Source organism: Neoarius graeffei, chromosome 16 (genome assembly GCF_027579695.1).
Source record: "Neoarius graeffei isolate fNeoGra1 chromosome 16, fNeoGra1.pri, whole genome shotgun sequence".
NCBI lineage: Eukaryota > Metazoa > Chordata > Actinopteri > Siluriformes > Ariidae > Neoarius > Neoarius graeffei.
In genome coordinates this window covers 25484479-25509769 of record NC_083584.1, presented here as the reverse complement: position 1 = coordinate 25509769, position 25291 = coordinate 25484479, and the positions used below count along the sequence as shown (strand labels likewise).

The following is a 25291-nucleotide window of genomic DNA, read 5'->3' as shown; positions in this document are numbered from 1 at the left end:
TCCTTGCCCGGTCTGTGAGTTTTGGTGGGCGGCCTTCTCTTGTCAGGTTTGTAGTGGTGACACATTCTTTCCATGTTGCTATAATGGATTTAATGGTGCTCCATGGGATATTCAAAGTTTGGGATATTTTATTTATTTATTTATTTATTTATTTTATAACCCAACCCTGATCTATACTTCTCCACAACTTTGTCTCTGACCTGTTTGGAGGCTCCTTGGTTTTCATGTTGCTTGCTTAGTAGTGTTGCAGAGTCAGGGTCCTTCCAGAACAGGTTGATTTATACAGACATCATGTGACAGATCATGTGACACTTTGATTGCACACAGGTGGATCTTAATCAACTAATTATGTGACTCATGAAGTGAATTGGTTGGACCAGCTCTGATTTAGGGGTTTCATATGAAGGGGGTGAATACCTATGCACACTCCAGATTTGTTTTTTCCATCTTAATTATTGTTTGTATCACAATAAAACAACAGTTTTCACCGTTAAAGTGGTAGGCATGTTGTATAAATCAAATAGTGCTAACCCCCCCAAAAATCCATTTTAATTCCAGCTTGTAATGCGACAAAACAGGACAAACACCAAGGGGGATGAATACTTTTGCAAGACACTATGCTCACTGCATAGGGTATAACAGTGTGACTGCGGATAGTATAGACATGGTGTACTGTATACTGGGGGAGAGTGGTGATCACACAGTTGTGGTCAGAGGTTTACTGACACAGACACAAATGTCATCATGGACATGAATATCATGGCAATGTTTGGCTTTCAGTGATTTCTTTGAACTGTTCTGTGGCTGAATAATTGTGCAACATATTTAATAGAGGAAAAAGTTGGTGCACAAGTTTTCAATTTGTTTTGCATTTTCTGAAATCAACACAGGGTCAAAATTATACATGCACCCGCCTAGGTTATTAATTGAGTGGTTCTGAAAGTGTTTAACAGCACTCATTGGATTTGCCAACACACAGGACAATGGGAAAGTCCAAGGAGCTTGGTGCAGATCTCAGAAAGAAGACCACAGATTCAGGAACTTAGGAATGTCTCTTGGCGCCATTTCTAAACAACTGCAGTGTTGTATTTAAAAAAACAACAAAAAACCCAACTTATTTTACTTTATGTAATGTCTGTAAAAATATAAATATTTTACATTAAAAAGACATGAATAAAAATATATTTAATAAATAAATTACATTAATAAAGTTAGAAAAAATCTGTAAAAATTGTGTAATTTTTAAAGATTTAATATTTTCTCTTCAGCTTTTTCCAGCTACTTTGTAATCATTTAAAAAAAGTAAAATGATTTAAAAATTAAAATATATTCACATTATCTCAGTAAAGAGTAACATAATATAATTTATCAGATATTTATATTGGCATGTTGCCCAGCCCTATTGTATAATACAGAAAATGGTGATTTCAATAATTTTCATAAGCTTATTCCTGTAACATGTCTTTTTGCCAAATACAAAATGCATGTTTTTGGACAAGCATGTGACCCAGCAACTAAAAGTAAACATTGCAATGTTTGTTTATACCTCCAAATACTGTACATTTCACATTTTGGAATAGTTTTGGTAGCATTAGTAACCATATACAATACCTTTTTTTTTTTTAATCCACATTCATGGATATGAGGGATCACACACTCTATCGTAATAGTAGAGTAGCCAATCAGTTCATATACCATGAGTAGAGGAAAAACAAAATGGCACAGCGTCCTGCTGAACAAACAGACGAAATAAAAACTCTACTCGAAACCCCCCCCCCCAAAAAAGCAACAAAATACTGTATGTAATGAAAGTATTTGGTGGTAAGAACGTATCTTTTTAAACATTTTCAAGATTATTATTATTATTATTATAAAAGCATTTTTCACAGATTACTATTGTCAATTTGCCGCTTTGTTTACTTTCCAAATGGAAATTATTTTGTTGGACGTTTTGTATAAAGGTTTTATTTATCAAATTTTCAGAAAATAAAAATGCTCCGTTTCTCAAAATCCAGTGAATGTGGATAGAATAAAAGTTATTCCACTCAATCTTGTCGTACATGGCTTATAAGCTGACTTTTCATGACTATCAGCTCATGTATGAGTCGATTTCGTGGAATAACTGTTTATTATGCAATAAAATAATGGGATAAAAAGTGAAGGAAAATAATTCTGGGACGCTACTGTGGAAGTGTCGACGCATCTGTGTGGTAGATCAGCTGCTACAGCAGCATTTGCTTGTCTCCTCATGTTGAGTCATTAACTTCCTGATGATCCGTGTTAATGAAGAACTGACGACAGAAACATGACCAAAATGGCTTTATTTTTACCTTGTTTAACTGCCCCCACTCTTTTTGGGAATGTCAGGTTCCTTCCACAGACAGGAATGCTCTGAGCTCTTTGTGGGGAAAACTAGCCTCAGAGATCCTCATGCAGAACTGGGAGGCAGCCATGGAGGACCTGACCCGCCTCCGAGAGACCATCGACAACAGCGTGAGTGTTTGATCAGGGTGTTTGTATTTTCAGACTAGAGTACATTATGTACTGTGTGTTTTTATCTCATCTCATTATCTCTAGCCGCTTTATCCTGTTCTACAGGGTCGCAGGCAAGCTGGAGCCTATCCCAGCTGACTACGGGCGAAAGGCAGGGTACACCCTGGACAAGTCGCCAGGTCATCACAGGGCTGACACATAGACACAGACAACCATTCACACTCACATTCACACCTACGGTCAATTTAGAGTCACCAGTTAACCTAACCTGCATGTCTTTGGACTGTGGGGGAAACCGGAGCACCCGGAGGAAACCCACGCGGACACGGGGAGAACATGCAAACTCCGCACAGAAAGGCCCTCGCCGGCCACGGGGCTCGAACCCGGACCTTCTTCAGGGATGAGAATTTTCCGCCGATTGGCGGATTTCCGACTTTTTCAGACCAAAATGATCGTTTGTGAGATCGATGTAAATCCGTTGAGAAATTTTTTTTTGGGGGGGGGGGTACGATTAACGATCTGTGGTCACCTTATAACGCAGACATCCCAAGTGTCCCGGAAGTTCCGGGAGTCTCCTGCATATTGATAGAAGCGAGCAAGAGCGTGCGCGTGCAACATTAAGGTCTGCATCACGCATCTTACAATGTGCATGCGCGAGGGAGACTGTGTGCAGTGTTGCCAGATACTGCTGACGTTTTCCAGCCCAAAATATGTTCAAAACCCGCCAAAATGCACTTAAAAGCACCCAATCTGGCAACACTGCCTGTGTGCCTGTTCATGTAGCACATGCCAGACAAAGAGCATCTTGATTGGGTTACTCAGCAAAATAAGCCAATCAGCTTTCAGTGTGGGCGGGCTTTTATCTCTTTTCTCGAGGACCGGAGTTTGAGTCAGTGCAGCCTACAGGATCAGCATGGCAGAGAGAGAGAGCGCGCGCCCCAAAAATATATCAATTACACGTCATATATAAGTGTGTATCTTTTATAAATGGGGTTAGCTTATCTAATGTAGCATGTTGGGGAGAATCATAGTATCATATCTATATTTCTGATAAAATTTTAGGTATGATAGCATGTATAACTCTCCTACTTATTGCTCATTTCATAGGGGGACGGAATTGCTGGGATGTGCCGCGCGGGAGCGTCTGCCCAAATTTTTTAGGCCGAGATGAACTTATAGTTTTTGATTTAAAAAAAATTCCAATATGTAATGCCCATTGTACATGCCTGTTCTTTAACTCAAAATCACCATCTCGATCTTCAGATTGACCATATGGTATCTGTATTACATTACACAACATCCTGTCCAGATAAAACCTAGTTAGTCCACACAACAGTTGAAAGGGAAGTGATGAGTGATGTTGAATGTTGCCTGCTTAATATGCAAAACCTCCTGCTACCATGATCACATCAGAAGAAAGCTTAAGAGAATTATATGACAGAACTTTTTTCTGGTTTGCACTTCATTTTAAAGGATTACAGTATTCAAAGACATGAATAGCAAGAATGCAGAAATATAATACTGTAGAGCTCGTTTATATTAAAAGGTGCATTGATTTTTTGAAATCATCAAATGTGAATTGATTAAAAACAAGTCTTTTGTACCATATTAATCATTTTCACCTGGGAGTCCACCAAGAAGGGGAATTTATTTCCAAATAAATTGCAAATTTTTGCTGATAAAATTAATGGTTCGGGGGTAAAAAAAAAAAATAGCCAAAAATAATTAGACCCATGCCCCGTTTTTTTCAGACTTTTAAAATATTTTTCATTCTCATCCCTGCTTCTTACTGTGAGGCGACAGCGCTAACCACTACACCACCGTGCCGCCCTGTGTGTTTTTATATTTTACTATTTTATATACTGTGTGTAGTAACAGGTCTACACAATTTTTGTTTTTCTCAAGTAATTGTACCCCCGTTCCGAAGGGGAGGGTGGTGTACTGGTTTACCTCTGTCTGTCCATCCGAAACACCTTTTTTCTCAGCAACCCCAAATCACAGCCACTTGGTATATGGTACCGAGCTTCAGTTTGGGGTTCTATACCGTGTATACTGTTTTCAGGTCTGTCGCACATCGACTTCCTGTTTACCGATTGAATGTATTTATGAAACGTATAGCATGGGTTTTGATGCCATTTCAAGAAGCATAATGCTATTTCAAAATGACAGTTTACCAGGATGCTAATTGAAATACCTGGGGAGAACACTGCTCTTGACTTGCTTGTTTCAGGCTTAATTATTTGTTGAAGTCAACATTCATAATGTGTTCTATTCCTTCGATTGCTTGCATTCTGATTAGGGATGTTAACCGATGACCGTTTGACCGGTGGTTGACCGAATCAACGTCAACCGGTTAATTTTTTTTTTGGTTGTCGGTTAAAAAAAAAAAAAATCAATCGTTTTGAAGCTGCCGATTTTGGAGTGGAGAACCTGGAATTCTGTGTTGTAAACGCTTGGGGAATGCCATGCGGTGTAAGGACGACAGCTGACAAATCAGAAACACCCATTTAGTCATGTCCCGCCCTCCCGCCCCAGTTGAAGACAGCTGGCAAATCAGAAACACCCATTCAGTCATGTCCCGCCCTCCCGCCCCAGTTGAAGACAGCTGACAAATCAGAAACCCCCATTCAGTCATGTCCTGCCCTCCCGCCCCAGTTGAAGACAGCTGCCACTCGGCGAGAGAAAAGTGTAGACACAGGCCTTTTAGCTTACAAATGACTATTCTGTTGTTTTTTTTTAAATTAGAAGGCACATCGAGTTTAGTCCTGCCTTGGCCAGTGCATTCTGAAAGTATGTTTCGGTCTGTAGCCAACAGTGCATGTTATTGCAGATCATATCTCTCCACGCAAACTAAAGGCGTAGATGCCGACTTTTTCACGGCTGAATCGTGCAGATCCGTTTTTTTTTTTAGGGGGGGCGTTGGAGTGTCTGAATAATTTCATCAGAGTAAATTCTGTATTAAAATTACTAAATAAGCAAATGCCATTGAAATTATTAAGACACTTCAACGCCCCCCCCCCCCCCCCCCCCCCCCCCCCAAAAAAAAAATCGGATCTGCACGATTCAGCCATGAAAAAGGCGGCATCCACCAAAAGGTGCGCCGTTTGCATCCCTGTTTAAACTCATAGGTTAACTGATTTTAACCGGCTAATGAGGCTCGGTGGTCGGTCAAGATTTTTTTTTAGTTTTCGCCATCCCTAATTCTGATATAAGTGAGAGCGGGGAGATACGTAAGTGAGCAGTAGCTCACAGTTGATCTTGTACATAGCTGATTGATATTTGTAAACAGTGACTGTTTTAATGGGCTGGTTGGTTACATACTGTGCACCATGGAGGTTTATTGATGTATTTGCTTTGATATTAGGAAGATCAACATTTAATGTGACTAAAATACAGATTTTGACGCAGAGATTTATAGATGTACAGTACAAGTCAAAAGTTTGGACTTGCGTTGTAATTCAATGCTTTTTCTTTATTTTTATTAATTAAAAGCCACTTCATATCTTAAAGTAATGATGGGTGTCATTTCTCTTTACTTAGTTGAGCGGTTCTTGACAATATGGATTGCTACAGTTGTGGAATCGGGCTATTTACTGCATTTTTATTATTTACTGTTTGATCTCAAACTCATTGAGAAGGCGAGAAATTACACTAATTAACTTTTGACGAGGCACCTGTTAATTGAAAAGCGTTCCAGGTGACTACCTCATGAAGCTGGTTCAGATAATGCCAATAGCATGCAAAGTGTCAAGGTAAACGCCGGCTACTTTGAAGTATCTAAAATGTGAAGTCTGTTGTTTTTGTTTTTTTAGATACTTTTTTTGTTTACCACATATTTAAGTTATTCCACGAAATCAAGTCGTACATGAGCTGATAGCCGACGAAGTGCGTAGCACCGAGTTGGCTGTAAGCCATGTACGACGAGATTGAATGGAGTAACTGTTTTATTCTATCCACATTCACTGGATTTTTGAGAAATGGAGCATTTTTATTTTTTGCAAATTTGATAATTTAATACAAAACGTCTGACAAAATAATTTCCTCTTAGAATGTAAACAAACCGGCGAAACGACAGGAGCAATTTGTGAAAATGCTGTAATAATAATTCTTGAATTTTTTTTTAAAAAGATACGGTTTTACCATCAAATACTTTATTCCATATTTTGTTGCTTTTTTTTTTTTTTTGGCGGGTTTGTTTTCGAGTCGAGTTTTTACGTATTTCGTCCTCGGTTGGTTCAGCAACACGCTCCACCATTGTGTTTTTCTGTACTCACGGTATATGAGCTGATATCCGAGTAGTAAAGTAGCCAATCAGAGCGTGTGATTACTCATATCCAGTGAATGTGGATAGAATCATTCCATACATGTTCCAGATGTTATTTCATAGATTTGATGTTTTCAGTATTGTTCCACAATGTTGAAAATAGTCAGTGAAACAGTAGGGGTGTCCAAACTTTTGACTGGCACTGTATGTGAAATGTCTGAGACTCATGATATGAAAATGAAACTATTTTGTTCCTACCTTGGCTGACCAGAGTTGAGTAAGTTATGAGCATTTAGGAACATGCTATAATTTAACTAATTTTTTTTTTACACATTTTTAGTCACTGCTTACATAAACAGTCAATTCTGGTCTTATTAATATTTAAACATATGTTAATTGATATGCATTAAATTATTACAATTAACATTGCTTACGGTTTAATGACGGACATGGGTAGTTAATCCTACAGTAGTAGTTGTTGAAAAATGAATAATGTAATCTTAATTTGTTTTATTATTGTGCAGCCTTATTTTAGTTCTTTGCTCACGTGCTGTGTCAGCTGTAATAACGGCTGGAATATGATTTCTAAGTAACGTAGTGTTGATTAAATCCTATACATCTGTGTAATGTACATGTATGTATTTTCCCCCTATTGCAGTCGGTCAGTTCTCCTCTCCAGTCCCTGCAACAGAGGACGTGGCTCATTCACTGGTCTCTGTTTGTTTTCTTCAATCACCCCAAAGGCCGGGACAACATCATCGATCTGTTCCTGTACCAGCCTCAGTGAGTGCAGCTACAGCGACGTGCTGAGAATCCGTATCAGAGTAACCGCAAGGGTTCTAAGTAGCGAATAAAAACCTGTTTGAAATGCAGGAATTTGAGGCAGCAGTGCATTTTAGCATGACCACTTAACAAGCTCAGACCCAGTTTCAGCACTTTGGTATAATTTGAAGTATAAAGCTTCAATTTGTGCTCGTCTTCTGGCTTTGAAAAGATTAGTAAAAATGAATTGGAGAAAATCCACCTTTTGGTGAAGTCACTTCATCTCACACTGAAGAAATGGAAAAAAATCCAACCTTTAATTGAAATACGTTTATTCAGGGAAAAAAAATCCCTCATCGAGAAATAATAATTAAAAAAAAAAAAACCACATGTGCCACTATTATTGGCAGCCCTGGAAATGGTGAACACGACGTAACTGAAGCATATTATATTTCCCATTTAAATTGTACGTTTGAGTTGATTAGAGTGTGTAGGAACTTTCAGATTGTAGTCCATGACTTCCGGATTAACTGGGGAACAAATATGAGGTGACACAGAGGCCAGGTTCTATTCCCCTGTGCCTGAAATCACTCACTCATTCACGACTCCCTACTTAATATCTAGGGAATTCTATATAGAGGGTCTACAGTGGTGCTTGAAAGTTTGTGAACCCTTTTGAATTTTCTATATTTCTGCATAAATATGACCTAAAACATCATCAGATTTTTACACAAGTCCTAAAAGTAGATAAAGAGAACGCAGTTAAAGAAATGAGACAAAAATATTATACTTGGTCATTTATTTATTGAGGAAAATGATCCAATCTTGCATATCTGTGAGTGGCAAAAGTATGTGAACCTCTAGGATTAGCAGTTAATTTGAAGGTGAAATTCGAGTCAGGTGTTTTCAATCCTTCACAGTGAAGGTATCAATGCGCTGCCGAAGCACGCAGAAGGTGTTAGTACGCCTGTCATTATAGTGCGGACTTTCCATAGCATAGAAAATCACCACGTTTCAATTTGTGTAACTGAACTTTGTTTCATGTCACTGGTCATATAAACCTATGTAAACAGGAAAAACGCGGAAGAGTTTGGTCACATCTAACTACAGCCCCAAAAAATACCATTGGCCATACTGAGCCTAGCTACATTGCTAACAGGAGTGACAGCGCGTCTGACTGACTGGGAGGTCGCGCAAAGCTTGGAGAGGTACGGATCAGCTCGTCTCAATTCAGAGAAGAACATATTTCATTATGGAAGTACGGTGGACTGTTCCTTTAAACACACAACCAGCGAGCAACAGGACCATTTAATCTGTCGCCCATGGCGTACGTCTATCTGAAGGAGAAAAATAATCCATTAGTGTTAATTTTGACTAACCCTGTACTCTGTGTCTGCTGCATCTTTCAGTTCTTTTCAATCAAGGCTGAATATTTTCTTATTTGCTGCTGCCTTTTATTAAATCAGATTTGAGGCTTTTGATTAATTCCTCGCTCTGCGCTGTAACTTTTATTCTTATATTTTATCTGTCTTATTCTATTTTAGATTTTCTATTTTTTTTTGCTATTTTTAATTGTACCCGAATGTTTGTTTATTATGTTTTTTTTCCGTCCATTCACCCCAACACACTTTTTTTTTCTTCTTTCCTCTCCTCCCCCCTTCTTCCTTTGAGCGCGACCGCAATGCATGATAGTATACTAGTGCATCTCAAAAAATTAGAATATTGTGAAGTTCAGTATTTTCCATCAGTTATTTAAGAAAGTGAAAATTATATATTATAGACTCATTACACACAAACTAAAATGTTTCAAGCATTTTGCTATTTTAATTTTAATCAGTATGGCATACAGTACAAAAACATAAAAAAAATCTCAAAATATTAGAATATTTCATTTCGAGTTTGAGTAAAACAGTATGAACACAGTGCATCTCTCAGTCTAGTTCAATACACACAACCACAATCATGGGGAAGACTGCTGACTTGACTGTTGTCCGGAAGATGATCACTGATGCCCTCCACAAGGAGGGTAAACCACAAAAGGTCATTGCTGAAAAGGGTGGCTGGAAAAGGTGCACAAGCAACAGGGATGGCCGCAGTCTTGAGAGGCTTGTCAAGAAAAGTTGATTCAAGAACTTGGGAGAGCTTCACAAGGAGTGGACTGAGGCTGGTGTCAGTGTATCAAGACCCATCACGAACAGACATCTTCAAGAAAGGGGATACAACTTTCGCATTCCTAATATCAAGCTACTCCTGAGCCAGAGACAATGTCAGAAGTGTCTTATCTGGGCTAAGGAGAGAAAGAAATGGACTGTTGCTCAGTGGTCCAAAGTCCTCTTTTCAGATGAAAGTACATTTTGCATTTAATTTGGAAATCACGGTTCTAGAGTCTGGAGGAAGAGTGGAGAGGCACAGAATCCAAGGTGTTTGAAGCCCAGTGTGAAGTTTCCACAGTCTGTGATGATTTGGGGTGCCATGTCATCTGCTGGTGTTGGTCCACTGTATTTTATCAAGTCCAAAGTCAACACAGCCATCTACCAGGAGATTTTAGAGCACTTCATGCTTCCATCTGCTGACGAGCTTTTTGGAGATGCTGATTTCCTTTTCCAGCAGGACTTGGCACCTACCCACAGTGCCAAAACTACTACCAAATGGTTTGCTGAGCATGATATTACTGTGTTTGATTGGCCAGCCAACTTGCCTGACCTGAACCCCATAGAGAATCTATGGGGTATTGTCAAGAGGAAGATGAGAAACACCCGACCCAAAAATACAGATACGCTGAAGGCCACTATCAAAGCAACCTGGGCTTCAATAACACCTCAGTAGTGCCACAGACTGATCACCTCCATGCCACACCGCATTGATACAGTAATTCATGGTAAAGGAGTCCCAACCAAGTATTGAGTGTATAAATGAATATACTTTTCAGAAGTTGGACATTTCTGTATTGTAAATCCTTTTTTTGATTGATCTTAGGGAATATTCTAATAATTTGAGATACTGGATTTCTGATTTTCATGAGCTATAAGCCATAGTCATCAAAATTAAAACAAAGCTTTAAATATTTCACTTTACATGTAATGAATATAGAATATATGAAAGTTTACCTTTTGAATTAAATTATGAAAAAAAAAGGAACTTTTTCATGGTATTCTAATTTTTTGAGATGCACTAGTATATTGCTTGGTTAGTGACCATCGGTTGTACACTACTTTTCACGGTGCATTGTGGGATACTTTGAGTGCACTATATAGGATGTAATAATTCTCACTGTCCATTTGAACAGCACTACAAAATGGTGTCCCCACTATATAGTGAGTAGTGAGTGATTTCAGACAGAGGGTTAGTCATCCATTCATCATTTCAGTTTGAAATGAAGCTACTTCACTAAAAGGTGGATGATTATTTATTTTATTTATGTATCCCCCCCCCAACCCTTTTTACTAATCTTTCAGAGGGGTGATGGTAATCGTGGAGGACACTGTATGTCTTCAGAGAAGGGCCAATTGCAAAATTTGTATCTTCAGGTCTACAGTTATGGAGTGTACACTGGTTCGTTGTAGAGTTTGTTGGTCACTGTGTACCCCATCAATTCATGGAACGGTATTAGGTATTTGGTTCCCGGCATTGCAGTGAGACTGACAACATGGGAGTTGGGTATAGTAGTGATAGTATTTAAAAAATCTCAGCCTCACAGCTCCATCCCAGCATAATACTTTACATACTTTTTTATTATACTGGTTTTATTAGTATACTGCACGGGCGATTGCTCTAAGACAACGAGGGAGGCTCAGCCTCCTCTAAAAATGACGAACATCGTGTAGGATGAATTGCACTAGGCTTATGTTATAGCCGACCTTATAACATTGCTATTTCAGATCCAGAATCATAGAAATATATGTGCTCAACCCAACTACAGTGCGAAATCATTCCGTTATAACTTTCCCCAGTTCGCCTAATGTGTGCGTGAGTTTTTCCCCCTCGTGACAGCGCGATGCAGCCCAGCCTCAGTGCACTTCAGTGGCATTTGGGAGCTCTGCGCTTTTCAATATCAAAATGCAAGACGATTATTGGACAAATACTGCGAAAACGCCCGCCCACGGACTCCCAGCCTCACAGTGGGAGAGACATGGCAAAGCTTTCCGCGAGGAGACTGGTGATTGGTGAAAGCGGCTGGATATTTTCTTTGATTGACAGCTCGTTTCAACTATAGACAGGCAGCGGTGAATTTCAGTTCAGTCCCATGCGGATTTGCAAGCGGTGTGGCGTATTGTAAGAGATCAGCTTACATTTCGATTTCATTCATTACATACGGTTTCTACCAGCTTTTTTAGTTTGTATATATTTTCATTGTAAATAAAGTGTAAATATAGTGTTGTCAAGTTTGCTATCTTAGTTCCAGAAATTTCGTTTATTTGAGTGACTGAACTTGAACTTGAGGGGGCTAGTCAGCTAGCAAGAAAGCTGCGCACGGATGCCAAGCGTTGTTGATTTAATTTTGGCGAAGCCATTTGCCAGTCTTCCTTTCGAGGAAAAATTTAAAATTAAAGAGCAACGCCTCAAATTGACTTGGTGAAAAAGGTAGGGAATAATACTCGTTCCTTTCAGCTCTCCTGGTACGAGAAAGTGAATTGGCTAACAGCAAGTGACCCATATCAGCAACAGTAAATAGGCTACTTTAGTAATATGTCATGGATGGACCAAAAATATAGAATCTATTTAAAATGTTTATGCTGAGTATATTATATTGGAATATATATTTCTCTGGATATGAATTAAACACAGCTACAATTTGGAAAACATTTTTAAACAAAAACACAGCCAAGAACATTTCACACTACAGACCTGGATTAAAAGTGAAGGGTTATCAAAATTGTCAATAAAACATTAAATGTTTTATTTAAGAAATTTTCTAAGTCAAAATAAGTAAAATGTAGGGAAAGTGTCATTGAATGAAATGTGTGGCACCCAGCTCTATGTTTGGCTTCCCAAGGTCAGCGCTTGTGCCTATTCCAGAACACTCTGCTGTTACTGCTGAGGTTCCTGACAAAGAGCTGCTTTCAATAATGATCAATTTTTAAACAACATGCCACAATTTTAAAATATAAAATGTTAAAATATACCCCCCCAACACCACCATCATGTATATTGGACAGTAGGCTAATGGGCCAAAAGAACCTGTTATTTCACAGTTTGTGACCCTGACAACAATCAACCAGATCAGAGGCAAGAGTATGGGCAAAATTGATGGTTTTTCTTTTTTCTTTTAAAATCTGGAAATATCATAACCGACCAGCCTCCCCTGTTTGAAAGACTACCAGCCGCCACTGGTATACTGGTTTATTTACGTCTGTCCGTCCATCTGAAACACCCTTTTTCTCAGCACCCACAAATCATAGCCAGTTGGTACCAAACTTCAGCTTGGGGTTCTATACCATTTTCAGGTCTGTCGCTCATCGACTTTCTGTTTACTGACAATGTATTTACGAAACATATAGCATGGGTTTACAAAATTTCGTAACATTTTTCTCAGTAACTACAAATCACAACTGCTTGATATTTGGTACCGAGCTTCAGCTTGGGGTTCTATACCGTGTATACTGTTTTCAGGTCTGTCGGACAGCAACTTCCTGTTTACCGACTGAATGCATTTACGAAACACACAGGGTGGATTTTGACGCTATTTCAAGAAGCATAATGCTATTTCAAAATGACAGTTTACCAGGATGCTATTTGAAATCCCTGGGGAGAGACACTGCTCTTTACTTACTTGTTTCAGGGTTAATTATTTGTTGAAGTCAGCATTCATAATAAGTGTCCTATTCCTTCGATTGCTTGCATTGCGGAGGGATACGCAAGTGAGCAGTAGCTCACAGTTGATCTGGTTTACAATTGATATTCAGTGTTCACTAGGTGTACGCTTTTTTTTAATAAGTGCTTTCAAAACTGGCTCGTGCACTACAACGGAAGGCGATGTGAAATGTAACTCGCTCAAAAATGCAATCTGGTTTACTAACAGGGTTCATTTCCTGAAGAATTGTATCTTTTCAAACAAGCTTGATAGCACATCATGATGTAAGTGCTTTACATATTTGCCCTAATGACTGTAATTTGGGGTGTTTCTGCCAGAATGGAAAAATCACTATCCCAGACACCCAGAACAGACAGATTACGTTTCCAGGCTATTAGTTTTTTATCTGCTGTTGCCCTGCAGTCAAATAGGTTCAGTTGGTTGCAGATAGACCGAACATTAAAACTTGATTCATAATAATCCGTGTGCCTGTGTGTTAGGTGTAAGTTCAGAAAGACAGGTTGTAGGTTGTTAAATAAAGCACACCAAAGATTTCCAGCCTGTCTCTGTACTCCAGTGTAGCTCAGGGTGGTTACTGGATGTTTCTTGCAGGTATCTGAATGCTATACAGACCATGTGCCCACACATCTTGCGCTACCTAACCACAGCTGTCATCACTAATAAGGATGTGAGGAAGCGCAGGCAAGTCCTCAAAGACCTGGTCAAAGTTATTCAACAGGTAAAATACCATTTTCATATCAAACTTATTTTTAAAATGGTTTTGGATTTATTTATTTATTTATTTTAAAGAGAATATGTAAAGGTATAAAATAACCTATAAAATTCCGTGTATATATACACTACCGTTCAAAAGTTTGGGGTCACTTTGAAATGTCCTTATTTTTGAAAGAAAAGCACTGTTCTTTTCAATGAAGATCACTTTAAACTAATCAGAAATCCACTCTATACATTGCTAATGTGGTAAATGACTATTCTAGCTGCAAATGTCTGGTTTTTGGTGCAATATCTCCATAGGTGTATAGAGGCCCATTTCCAGCAACTCTCACTCCAGTGTTCTAATGGTACAATGTGTTTGCTCATTGCCTCAGAAGGCTAATGGATGATTAGAAAACCCTTGTACAATCATGTTAGCACAGCTGAAAACAGTTGAGCTCTTTAGAGAAGCTATAAAACTGACCTTCCTTTGAGCAGATTGAGTTTCTGGAGCATCACATTTGTGGGGTCGATTAAATGCTCAAAATGGCCAGAAAAATGTCTCGACTATATTTTCTATTCATTTTACAACTTATGGTGGGAAATAAAAGTGTGACTTTTTGTGGAAAACACAAAATTGTCTGGGTGACCCCAAACTTTTGAACGGTAGTGTACACACGTCCATTTTCCAACAATCTTCATGGTCCTCTGATCACTTTGTACCATTTGTACTTGGTACAATGTACCACTGAGACATTACCCATGAAGATTAATATTATTATTTAGATTTATATTATTAAACTAGACAGTCTTTCAATTTCATAAAATCGGTGAAATTTAGTTCCCTCTGAAATTTGGTCATTGTGATTATATGTCTCATCTCATCTCATTATCTCTAGCCGCTTTATCCTTCTACAGGGTTATATGTGTATTTCTGTAATATCTCACAAAATATCGGGCCATTCTGTGGCTGGGAAGTTATTTAATTTGAGGGGATTCCCGAGCAAATAATATGCATGAAATCGCTCACTTCGTGCAGTCAAGCAGACAGAGGAAGTCCGTGTGCGCATGCGCAGGGTTACCACCTTCTTTTGGGTTTTACGGCAGCTGGCATCCACAGTGTTGCATTACTGCCATCTACAGGTTTACCTTGACCATGCACTGACAGTTCCATCATTCTGTCGCTAAACGAACAGCTGATCACACTGAGGTGCTCGCTGACCGCCGATATTTCTTAGTTTGGTCTTGCGTTTCCTTTCCTTCGCAACATAATGTCTTTTCTTCTCGCTTTCCGTTACTGGAGTCGGTCTTTCACGTTTCATTCACACACTCATCTCATCTCATTATCTCTAGCCGCTTTATCCTTCTACTGGGTCGCAGGCAAGCTGGAGCCTATCCCAGCTAACTACGGGCGAAAGGCGGGGTACACCCTGGACAAGTCGCCAGGTCATCACAGGGCTGACACATAGACACAGACAACCATTCACACTCACATTCACACCTACGGTCAATTTAGAGTCACCAGTTAACCTAACCTGCATGTCTTTGGACTGTGGGGGAAACCGGAGCACCCGGAGGAAACCCACGCGGACACGGAGAGAACATGCAAACTCTGCACAGAAAGGCCCTTGCCGGCCACGGGGATCGAACCCGGACCTTCTTGCTGTGAGGTGACAGCGCTAACCACTACACCACCGTGCCGCCCTCATTCGCACACTCGCGTCCTCCATTTTTTTTCTCTTGTTTCAAATGTGTATCCCACAATGCCTTGCATGAATGGGGAAAGCCCACCGTGTGATGCATGACGTAGTATCTTGAATTGGGTCATGGTGAAGCAGGAAAAAATAGTGGAGAATTTAGGGCCATGTGGCCTTCAATTCATTAATTGTTCTATTTAAAAAAAAAAAACTAATCATATTGGAAGTCTGAGATTTGAATTCAGTAGCTTTCAGTCCACTAAACAAAAATAATTGGGTGTCAGGGAAAATTCTTTTTATGACCTACACTTGAAAAATCTGAAAGGCAGTACAGCTTTAATATTTATTATATAGAATGATCTAATGTATTTAATATTTAAATTTTTTTTGTTTTGTTTTATTGTCATGTTATTATTGCACAGCATCTTTGCAAATCAGACACTCTGTACAGATATATTTTAGAAAAATAATCCAAATATTAAAATTTTAGGTTCATTTTTCAAATAATGTATTTTGGTTGTTGATCCATAGAACGTTTTCTTCCTGTCCGAGTTCTTGTGCCGATTTTTGCTCCTTGTTTTAAAATGCAGCTGTGACTGGAAGCAGCTCCTAGTGAGCTGCTTGCTTCCATTCCTGAGTAGTTGATGCTAGCTGTCACATTAGTGGAGGGATAATGCTAAGCTCTGTGTTTCTTTCTTGCTTCAGGAGTCTTACACGTACAAGGATCCCATCACGGAGTTTGTGGAATGCCTGTATGTTAACTTTGACTTTGACAGTGCCCAGAAGAAACTCAGGGAGTGTGAGTCGGTAAGGCTGACTACTTAGTGTGTGTGCGTGCACGTACGTGTGTGTGTTTTTCGTCTGGGCTCGACTTGTCATCTCTGGTAGTTGGAGCCAAATATTAGTTTAAGCTTATAATACAGTACATTGAGCTCAAGGGCAATTTATCCACTACTTATCCTTGTCCTGTATGATTTACTGCTTTTCCTCAAAGTGTCACTTCTTCTGTCAGAACAAAAGCCTCCGAGCTTTTCCTTTGAACTACACGGCTCTCTCTCCTTTTAATTTTTCAGTAAAGGAAAAATCCACCCCGAACCCCTTGCATATCATTAGTTCTAGTGAATTCATGTGACGTTCAGTTGTGTCCAGTGCTGTATTTCTTTGATTAATCTTGTGTTGATCTATTTTCACTTGGACACTGTTTCCTATGTTACCCACAGTGATATTCAACTACTTTCTGATAGTCTAAGGGAGCCATAATGCTTGTCACCTTCTTGATCACTAACTAGCCAAGATTTTAGGTGGTGTTTACATTAGACCGTATCCGTCTCGTTTTCGTCGCGGCTGCACTGTCCGTTCACATTAAAACGCCGGGAAACGACTCCACAGGCGGAACAACTTGAATCCGCCAGGGCCCACGTATTCAACCCAGTTCGTATCTGATCTGGTGCTGTGTAAACATTGAGATACGAGGAAACGCAGTGCTGAGCTCTAGCTGACGTCGTCATTGGACAACGTCACTGTGACATCCACCTTCCTGATTCGCTGGCGTTGTTCATGCCACGTTGGTCATGTGACGCGACTGCTGAAAAACGGCGCGGACTTCACTTCCTGCTATTGTTTCCGCCTTGTATCACCTTTTTGTTTTTCATTAAAGAGTATAAAAGTATGAATATAATGCTTTGCTTTGTCATTCTTAATGTTGTTCATGGTAAGATGCAAATACTGCCCATTGTGTAGTTGTGATTGTCTTTAGGCTTGCCATCCTTCCACTTGCAAGTGGTGAGTGACTTGCGCATGCCCAATATGCACTGGGATCACACACACAGCGGCTCAGTCCCGAATCACTGCTCGTGCGCTTCACTCGCGCGCTCTGTGAGCTGCGCAGGGCCGGAGTGCGCACCCTCCAGAGGGCACTCGCTGTTCAGGGCGGAGTGATTTGGAGCGCAGCCGCTGAGGAGGAAGCGCTGAGCCACACTGACACATTTCAACTGCCGTCTAATTAGTCATGTGATTAGCGTATCCGTGTATTGGCGTTGCTGTGTGCACGCGAATCGTGTATTGGCGTTGCTGTGTGCACGCGAATCGTTTTAAAAACGTTAATCTGATGATCCGCTGATACGGTCTAATGTAAACACCACCTTAGACGACCTCGTGCTCCCCGACTTTAGGCACAAAAGAAGTCTGAGTACATTGTGATTGGCAGGAGCCACAGAAGTGAGTGAGTGGTATTTGTTCTCTGGTTGGGTGGAAAGCTCGTGAATGTTGGATAATTAAGTTATTCCACGAAATTGAGTCGTACGTGAGCTATAAGCCACGTACCGTGAGATTGAGTGGAATAACTGTTTTATTCTATGCACTGGATTTTGAGAAACGGAACATTTTTATTTTTATTTTTTGCAAATTTGATAAGATACGGACCCACTCGCCAGCCAATCAGAGTGCAGGATTTGATGGAAACCGGACCGTGAAAAAAAAAAAACCTGTCTGTTGTCACCTAAATGAGGATGGGTTTCCTTTTGAGTCTGGTTCCTCTCGAGGTTTCTTCCTCATGTCATCTGAAGGAGTTTTTCCTTGCCACCGTCGCCACAGGCTTGCTCATCAGGGATAAATTAGGGATAAAATTAGCTCATGTTTAAAGCCCTTAATTTTCTGTAAAACTGCTTTGCGACAATGTCTGTTGTTAAAAGCGCTATACAAATACATTTTCCTGAACTAACTTTTTCCTCATGTGACATCAGAGAGTGGCACGATAACTGCTAACGTCTCACATGAATAATGAAAAGCACATCACAGTTGTTTTCGTATCAGCATGTTTAATGTTTCCGAGTGGATGTTTCCTTTCATACAGAGTAGAACCGAGACAACGGCATCAAATAATGGAAAGTTTTGATATTTTGTTTTATTACTCTGTGCTCATCACTAATGAGTTACCGATGATGGGTTTTTGTGCCACTTTTTCTTCGAGATTTGTAGTATGACTGTACTCCTGCAGTGTGGCCTGATTAAGAAGGTTAGGCTTCATTAGTCTGATGATGCAGCACAAATGCCAGTATTTGTTTACGTTCCCTTTCATTGTTCTGCATGTAGATTCATCATGTCACTCACAGGATCTGCACTGAGACACAAATGTGCTGTAACAGTTACATACTTTTAAACTTTGATGACTGCACTCTGCAAATCTGTTTTCTCACTTTTCAACAGTGCACAATATTGTAGGGATTTTTTTCCCCCCTGCAGAATATACACAAATAATGAACGAGTTTTCATTCCTGTAAATTAGGTAGTAGGCCAAGTTGCATTTGAAGTTTTAATATCTTGATGAGATTTGAAGAACCCTGGGTGAGGTTGTTGACAGAGGTGGACAAAGTACCCAACTTCATTACTTGAGTCAAAGTACAGATCCCACTGGTCAAATGTTACTCCGATACAAGTGAAAGTTGAACAGTCAAATTTTTACTTAAGTTAAAATACTGAAGTACTTGCTTTTAAAAATACTTAAGTATTAGAAGTACATTTTCTGGCAACGCATTGTCATTTTATTGCCACAACACAAGTCTTCTTCTCCGTGCTTTCACGGAAGGTGGTCACATTTCTCTGCTCTCCTCTCCTTTTTTTCCTGCTTGTGCTCTTTGTTTCGTCTCGTCTGCCTATACTTTTTTTTTTGAGAGACTCTCTCCGCATTGAATTTCTAAACTAAAAAAGCATGGATTTGATAAACTGGTCTCCTAACGAAATTGACACAGTTTCTGGGTTCAGGGGAACCCACCTGTCCTGCTGGAATGTCTGTGGAGGACATTGGAGATATCCACCTATTCGGAACCATGATTACCAGACTTTTGCTGATTGGATTAGGCATTGCCCTGGTATATCGAGGAAATCAGACAACGGTGACAGCTGTTCAAAGCCCCACAAAGCTGCCTGATATGATTGAAGTGGTGGGCAAAGCTGTCGGCACTCAGACTGTGGCTATAGAACTTGAACCACAACATGGTTGTCATCTGGAGACGCTTTCGGCTTTGCAAGGAATAAGTATTTCGGAGACCAAATGGAATTGAATTGAACAGAAATGGACAGATATGGACGAGTGGTGTGGACGTGTAAAGACTGCGTCTGTTCGAAAGACCAAACAATCTCTATCTTATCGACATTCGGCTCCCTGAACAGCACTGGCCTTGATCAAGGCCGTTGCTGGGGCATCATTTCCCCCAGAAGGTCACTGCTGGGAGACACTCTCGCATTCTTTGCATTCCTTCCCCAATTTTCCGCGGTCGCCGTTTTTCACCCCCAGTGTGACAAGCGGGTGCGTGACCAGCGCCGCTTGCATGGCTGCAGGAGCGGACGGCTGCTTGCTTGCGCTGGGTTACCTCTACCTCCTCCCCTCCTACCCCCTCAAGTCTCATGTTTTAAAGTGTACTTGTGTTATTGTGTGCTTGTGCAGAGGTTTTTTAAATGCTCCCACACTGTACTCCTGATAGGAGCATAGTGGGGGGGGGGTGTTCTTTTTTCCCTCATCTTTCCTCATGTTACTACTGTGTTTCTTTTTCTTTTCTTTTATCCCTGTCTTCCTGTCCTGTTCCCCCTCTGTAAGGACAGGTTGATGGTCAATTTCACTGGTAACAGTGACAATAAAGGGTTCATTCATTAATTCAAAAAAACCCTAATGCCTCTGAAGCAACCGACTGGATTTACTGACTCGCTTGTAGAACCTGTAGAATAAACACCTTTAAACACAGATTTCTACATTCTGTTTATTTGGCAAGATTATGCTAAAACGTATCTCAAGTCCTTTCAGAAATAAGTTAACGTTATTCATGTTGGCGTAACTCCATTTTTACATGCTAACTAACAGTGTCCAAGTTAACTAGCTACTGTATGTGTTCACATTAGCCATGGACAAGGCGATGGCAACTTTGTGAGCAAATCCACAGAAAGTAGTTTGACTAACCAGACTGCACAGCTATTGCAACATCATTGCTTGCTCTAAAAGCACAGACAACTTAATTGTGAGCTTTCTCTTGGAATAAAACGTTTACATCCCTCGATGTGCTTCCACAGGTTGGACGGCGGGTTTTTATAGGCCGTGATGTAGTTCGTTTTCGGCAAACAATCAAAACAAAAGGAATCTTTAATCCTTTCAGAAAACTGAAACATGGGTTCGTGGGCCGTGGGTGCGTGCATTCTTCAGAAGAACCGCCTCCTTCCATTCTGCCATCAACTGATCGTGTTCCAATAATGCTGCTGAGAAATCTCTGAACTTGATTTTATCCAGTCTTTGGATGTGACCTGACCCTAGTGATTTATTTATTTTTTTTCTCTTCGCAAGTGACACTGAGAAAACCAATCACGTTTTAGAAAAGAAAAGAAAAAAACATCCACTTTCAAAGCTGCTTCATAGTAACGAGGACCTTGATAGAAATGTAGTGGAGTGAAAAGTACGATATTTGTCTTTCAAATGTAGTGAAGTTAGTCATAAGTTTCCGAAAAAAAAAAAAAATACTCAAAGTACAGATACTCAAAGTGTACTTAAGTACAGTACTCAAGTCAATGTACTTCGTTACTGTCCACCTCTGGTTGTTGATTAGCATTAAATATAATACTGTGTATAAATGATTTAGAAGTTTACTTCAGTTTGTAAGTCCATGAAAAGGCTTAATTTGTAGAAAAAAAATTAAGGCCTTGATAAAGGTGGTATCAACATCTACACGGAGTGCAGCTAGAGGAGTCTGCATTTTCAATCAGGGCTGCTCCTGAGTGGAATTCCATTCCAATTGACATTAGAAATCAATCAAATTATGCTTCTTTAAATTTTTTTTTTTTAAAAAGTGGTTAATTAGTAGTCTGGTTAACACCAGACCATATCACAAGTGAAATATGGTCTGGAATCCGCCTATTGAATTTCTCGTAGGGGAGGTGTGGTTTACGATTGTCAACGGCCGTTTATTGGACGTTGCGAATGTCTATCATTTGGCGTATACGTAGCCCATGGCCAATCATGGCAGTTATACCCGATGACGTAGTTAGAGCGACGAAGAGGCGAAGAAGAGAAAGAGAAGGCAAAACAAAAATAGGAAAACAATGGCACCGAACAATTACTGCCGTTTGTGCAAGACAAAGCTTGATCGAAAGTTTGGTTCGTATCGCTCGCCGCCATGTTAAATGTGATCCGTAAACAGTCCCAAATAAACTACAAGCTTCCGTTTGTCGAGTAGTATGCGTCACCGTCTTTCCACCCCTCCCCACTCTCTGATTGGCTCCCTAACTCAGGCGAGCCTTTAGACCATAGTTTCCATGCTGTCTTTTCAGATCGGAACGATTGTGCAAAGCAGCATGGGATTTCCCAGGCTAGTTAATTAGTGGTCAAGGCTGTCAACATTAAATGTTAGTGCTTAATTTTTCTCCATGTTTGCTGCCCTGCCTGTCGATGTTTTTCTGATGCCATCTGTCATGTTGTCTTGTCAGTTTGTCTAGTATTACTGTTATTTTTTTGTGTGTTTGGTGTCTGTCCTGCTTGTTTATGGCTTGTTGGTTTCTTATTGTGTCTTGTATTATAAATGTTGTTGATGTTTTTTGTTGTTGCTTAATGTTGTTCTTGGTTTTGTTTGTAGTAATCGTTTGGTTTTGAGTTTATGTTGGCTTGTGTGTAAATGTATTTTAGTTTTGTTTTTTATTTTTTTATTTTTATTCAGATTTAGTTTTTTATTTGGAAATGTTTTATTTGAATATATTTTAATTTTTGTTCTTTTAGGGTGACTATTTTAACATCAGTCCGGGGACAGCAGATGCAAAATAGCCTTCTGGCTAATTCTGGCATATTTACATTTGTTTAAATGTTTTATTAATGTGCATTGTCCCTGATAACTAAACCTTTAAATAAATAAATAAATAAATAGTATTAAAAGGAGACGGCCTTTCGATTTCATAAAATCTGTGAAATTTAGTTCCCTCTAAAATTTGGTCATTGTGATATGTTTATTTTTGTAATATCTTAAAAAAAGGGCCGTTCTGTGGCTGGGAAGTTAGTTAATTTGACAGGATTCTGTAGTAAATAATGTGCATAAAATCGCTCGCTTCGCACAGTGAGGCAGACGGGAAGTCCGTGTGCGCATGCGCAGGTTTACCTTAGTAGTCGTCTTCATCGTTTGGGTTTTACGGCAGCTGGCATCCACAGTGTTGCATTACTGCCATCTACAGGTTTACCTGACAGTTACATCACTGTCGCTAAACAAACAGCTGATCACACCGAGGTGCTCGCTGACCATCTATTTATTAGTTTGGTCCTGTGTTTCCTTTCCTTTGCAACATAACTGTAGTTGGTCTTTCATCCTCCATTTTTCTCTCCTGTTTCAAATTTGTATCCCACAATGCCTTGCGCGAACGGGGAAAGCCCACCATGTGATGCATGATGTAGTATCTTGAACTGGCTCATGGTGTGAAGCACGAAAAAGTAGCGGAGAATTTAGGGCCACGTGGCCCTAAATTCATTAATTGTTCTAGTTAAAAACCTAATAAAATTGGAAGTCTGTGATTCGAATTCAGTAGCTTTTGGTCCACTGAACAGAAATAACTGGGTGTCGGGGAAAATTCTTTTTATGACATATACACTTGAAAAATCTGAAAGGCCGTCTAGCTTTAAATGTTATTTTAAAGAGTATTTTAATATTTGATACGTCACCAATCCTGGTCTTAATTTACAATTGAAGGGGCATTAAACAGCTTAAAATATTGTATTTTACATGAGGTTGTGTAAGAGTGATGTCATATCGCTGGTTTCCTCTACATCCTGTTGCAGCTCTGCGCTTATGGATAATGTGTACTATTTTTTTTTTATAGGTACTAGTGAATGACTTCTTCCTGGTTGCTTGCCTGGAGGATTTTATTGAGAACGCTCGCCTGTTCATCTTTGAGACGTTTTGTCGGATCCATCAGTGCATCAGCATCAGGTACCAACTATAAAGCGAGGCACACTAATCCTCTTAGCGCTGTAAATCGACGCTAGCTTGTGTGAATTTGCACTGTGCTGCCAAGATCATCGGGATTTCAGCCAAACCCTTAGGACGGCGGATACAAATCACAGCAGGGTGTATTTTGGGAGCAATAAAGATAGGACACAGAAACAAAAAGAAGGCTCCAGGAGTCGTCTCTGTACACGTGTGAAGGCACGGATGCTACTTTTAGTCAGGTTTTGATCCATTTCTGTTTTGTTTTCTCTCAAGTCCCCTTTATTTACAGTCGCCTTTATTTTTCTGCTTAGTTATACTAATGGGATGTATAACTTGATGGAGGTTATTCCTCAGAGACGTGGTTTAATGAATCTATTGATCAGAGTGGGAATGAACAGTATTGATTTGATTTGACTTGAAATGGTTTGTAATGACCGCTGTTTGTTTTTTTTCTTTCCATTTCCTCTCTTTTCTCTCCCCTCGTGCTCTGCTCTTCCACTCCATCTGCAGCATGTTGGCAGATAAGCTGAACATGACCCCTGAGGAGGCAGAGCGATGGATAGTAAACCTAATTCGTAATGCCAGGCTGGATGCTAAAATCGACTCCAAACTGGTGAGAAAGCCCAGAGCCTGCTGCTTCATTTCCCTTTCGTTCAGTCTGTCAGTGCCGTGCAGTCCAGAGAGACCAATAAAACGGCTGATGAGCCATTAGATTTGATCAGCGGCTTTTATTCCCTTGTGCATCTTCTGGGAAGCATCATGTGTGATTAGAAATTGTTTGTGATGGGTTGAGAAAAAGTAAACACGAGTAAATGCTGTAGGCTTCTTTGAAGATAATTGAATCTGAAGAAAATGGTTTAAAAATGCACATTTCACATACAGTGGTGCTTGAAAGTTTGTGAACCCTTAAGAATTTTCTATATTTCTGCATAAATATGACCCAAAACATCATCAGAGTTTCACACAGGTCCTAAAAGTAGATCAAGAGAACCCGGTTAAACAAATGAGACAAAAATATTATACTTGGTCATTTATTTATTGAGGAAAATGATCCAATATTACTATTCTGTGAGTGGCAAAAGTATGTGAACCTCTAGAATTAGCAGTTAATTTGAAGGTGAAATTAGAGTCAGGTGTTTTCAATCAATAGGATGACAATCAGGTGTGAGTGGGCACCCTGTTTTATTTAAAGAACAGGGATCTATCAAAGTCTGATCTTCACAACACATGTTTGTGGAAGTGTATCATGGCATGAACAAAGGAGATTTCTGAGGACCTCAGAAAAAGCGTTGTTGATGCTCATCAGGCTGGAAAAGGTTACAAAACCATCTCTAAAGAGTTTGGACTCCACCAATCCACAGTCAGACAGATTGTGTACAAATGGAGGAAATTCAAGACCATTGTTACCCTCCCCAGGAGTGGTCGACCAACAAAGATCACTCCAAGAGCAAGGCATGTAATAGTCGGCGAGGTCACAAAGGACCCCAGGGTAACTTCTAAGCAACTGAAGGCCTCTCTCACATTGGCTAATGTTAATGTTCATGAATCCACCATCAGGAGAACACTGAACAACAGTAGTGTGCATGGCAGGGTTACGAGGAGAAAGCCACTGCTCTCCAAAAAGAAC

The 25291-nt window shown here is 39.9% G+C and overlaps 1 protein-coding gene across 1 annotated transcript in view; it reads left to right on the top strand.

Annotated features, from left to right (window-relative positions):
- eif3eb (eukaryotic translation initiation factor 3, subunit E, b) overlaps positions 1-25291 on the top strand; it is a 46628-nt gene that overhangs the window by 18138 nt on the left and 3199 nt on the right. The window contains exons 6-11 of the mRNA XM_060942683.1: positions 2368-2493; positions 7416-7540; positions 13923-14049; positions 16427-16528; positions 23555-23664; positions 24175-24277. Coding sequence (XP_060798666.1) covers positions 2368-2493; positions 7416-7540; positions 13923-14049; positions 16427-16528; positions 23555-23664; positions 24175-24277 — 693 coding nt within the window. The remainder of the gene's footprint in view (positions 1-2367; positions 2494-7415; positions 7541-13922; positions 14050-16426; positions 16529-23554; positions 23665-24174; positions 24278-25291) is intronic.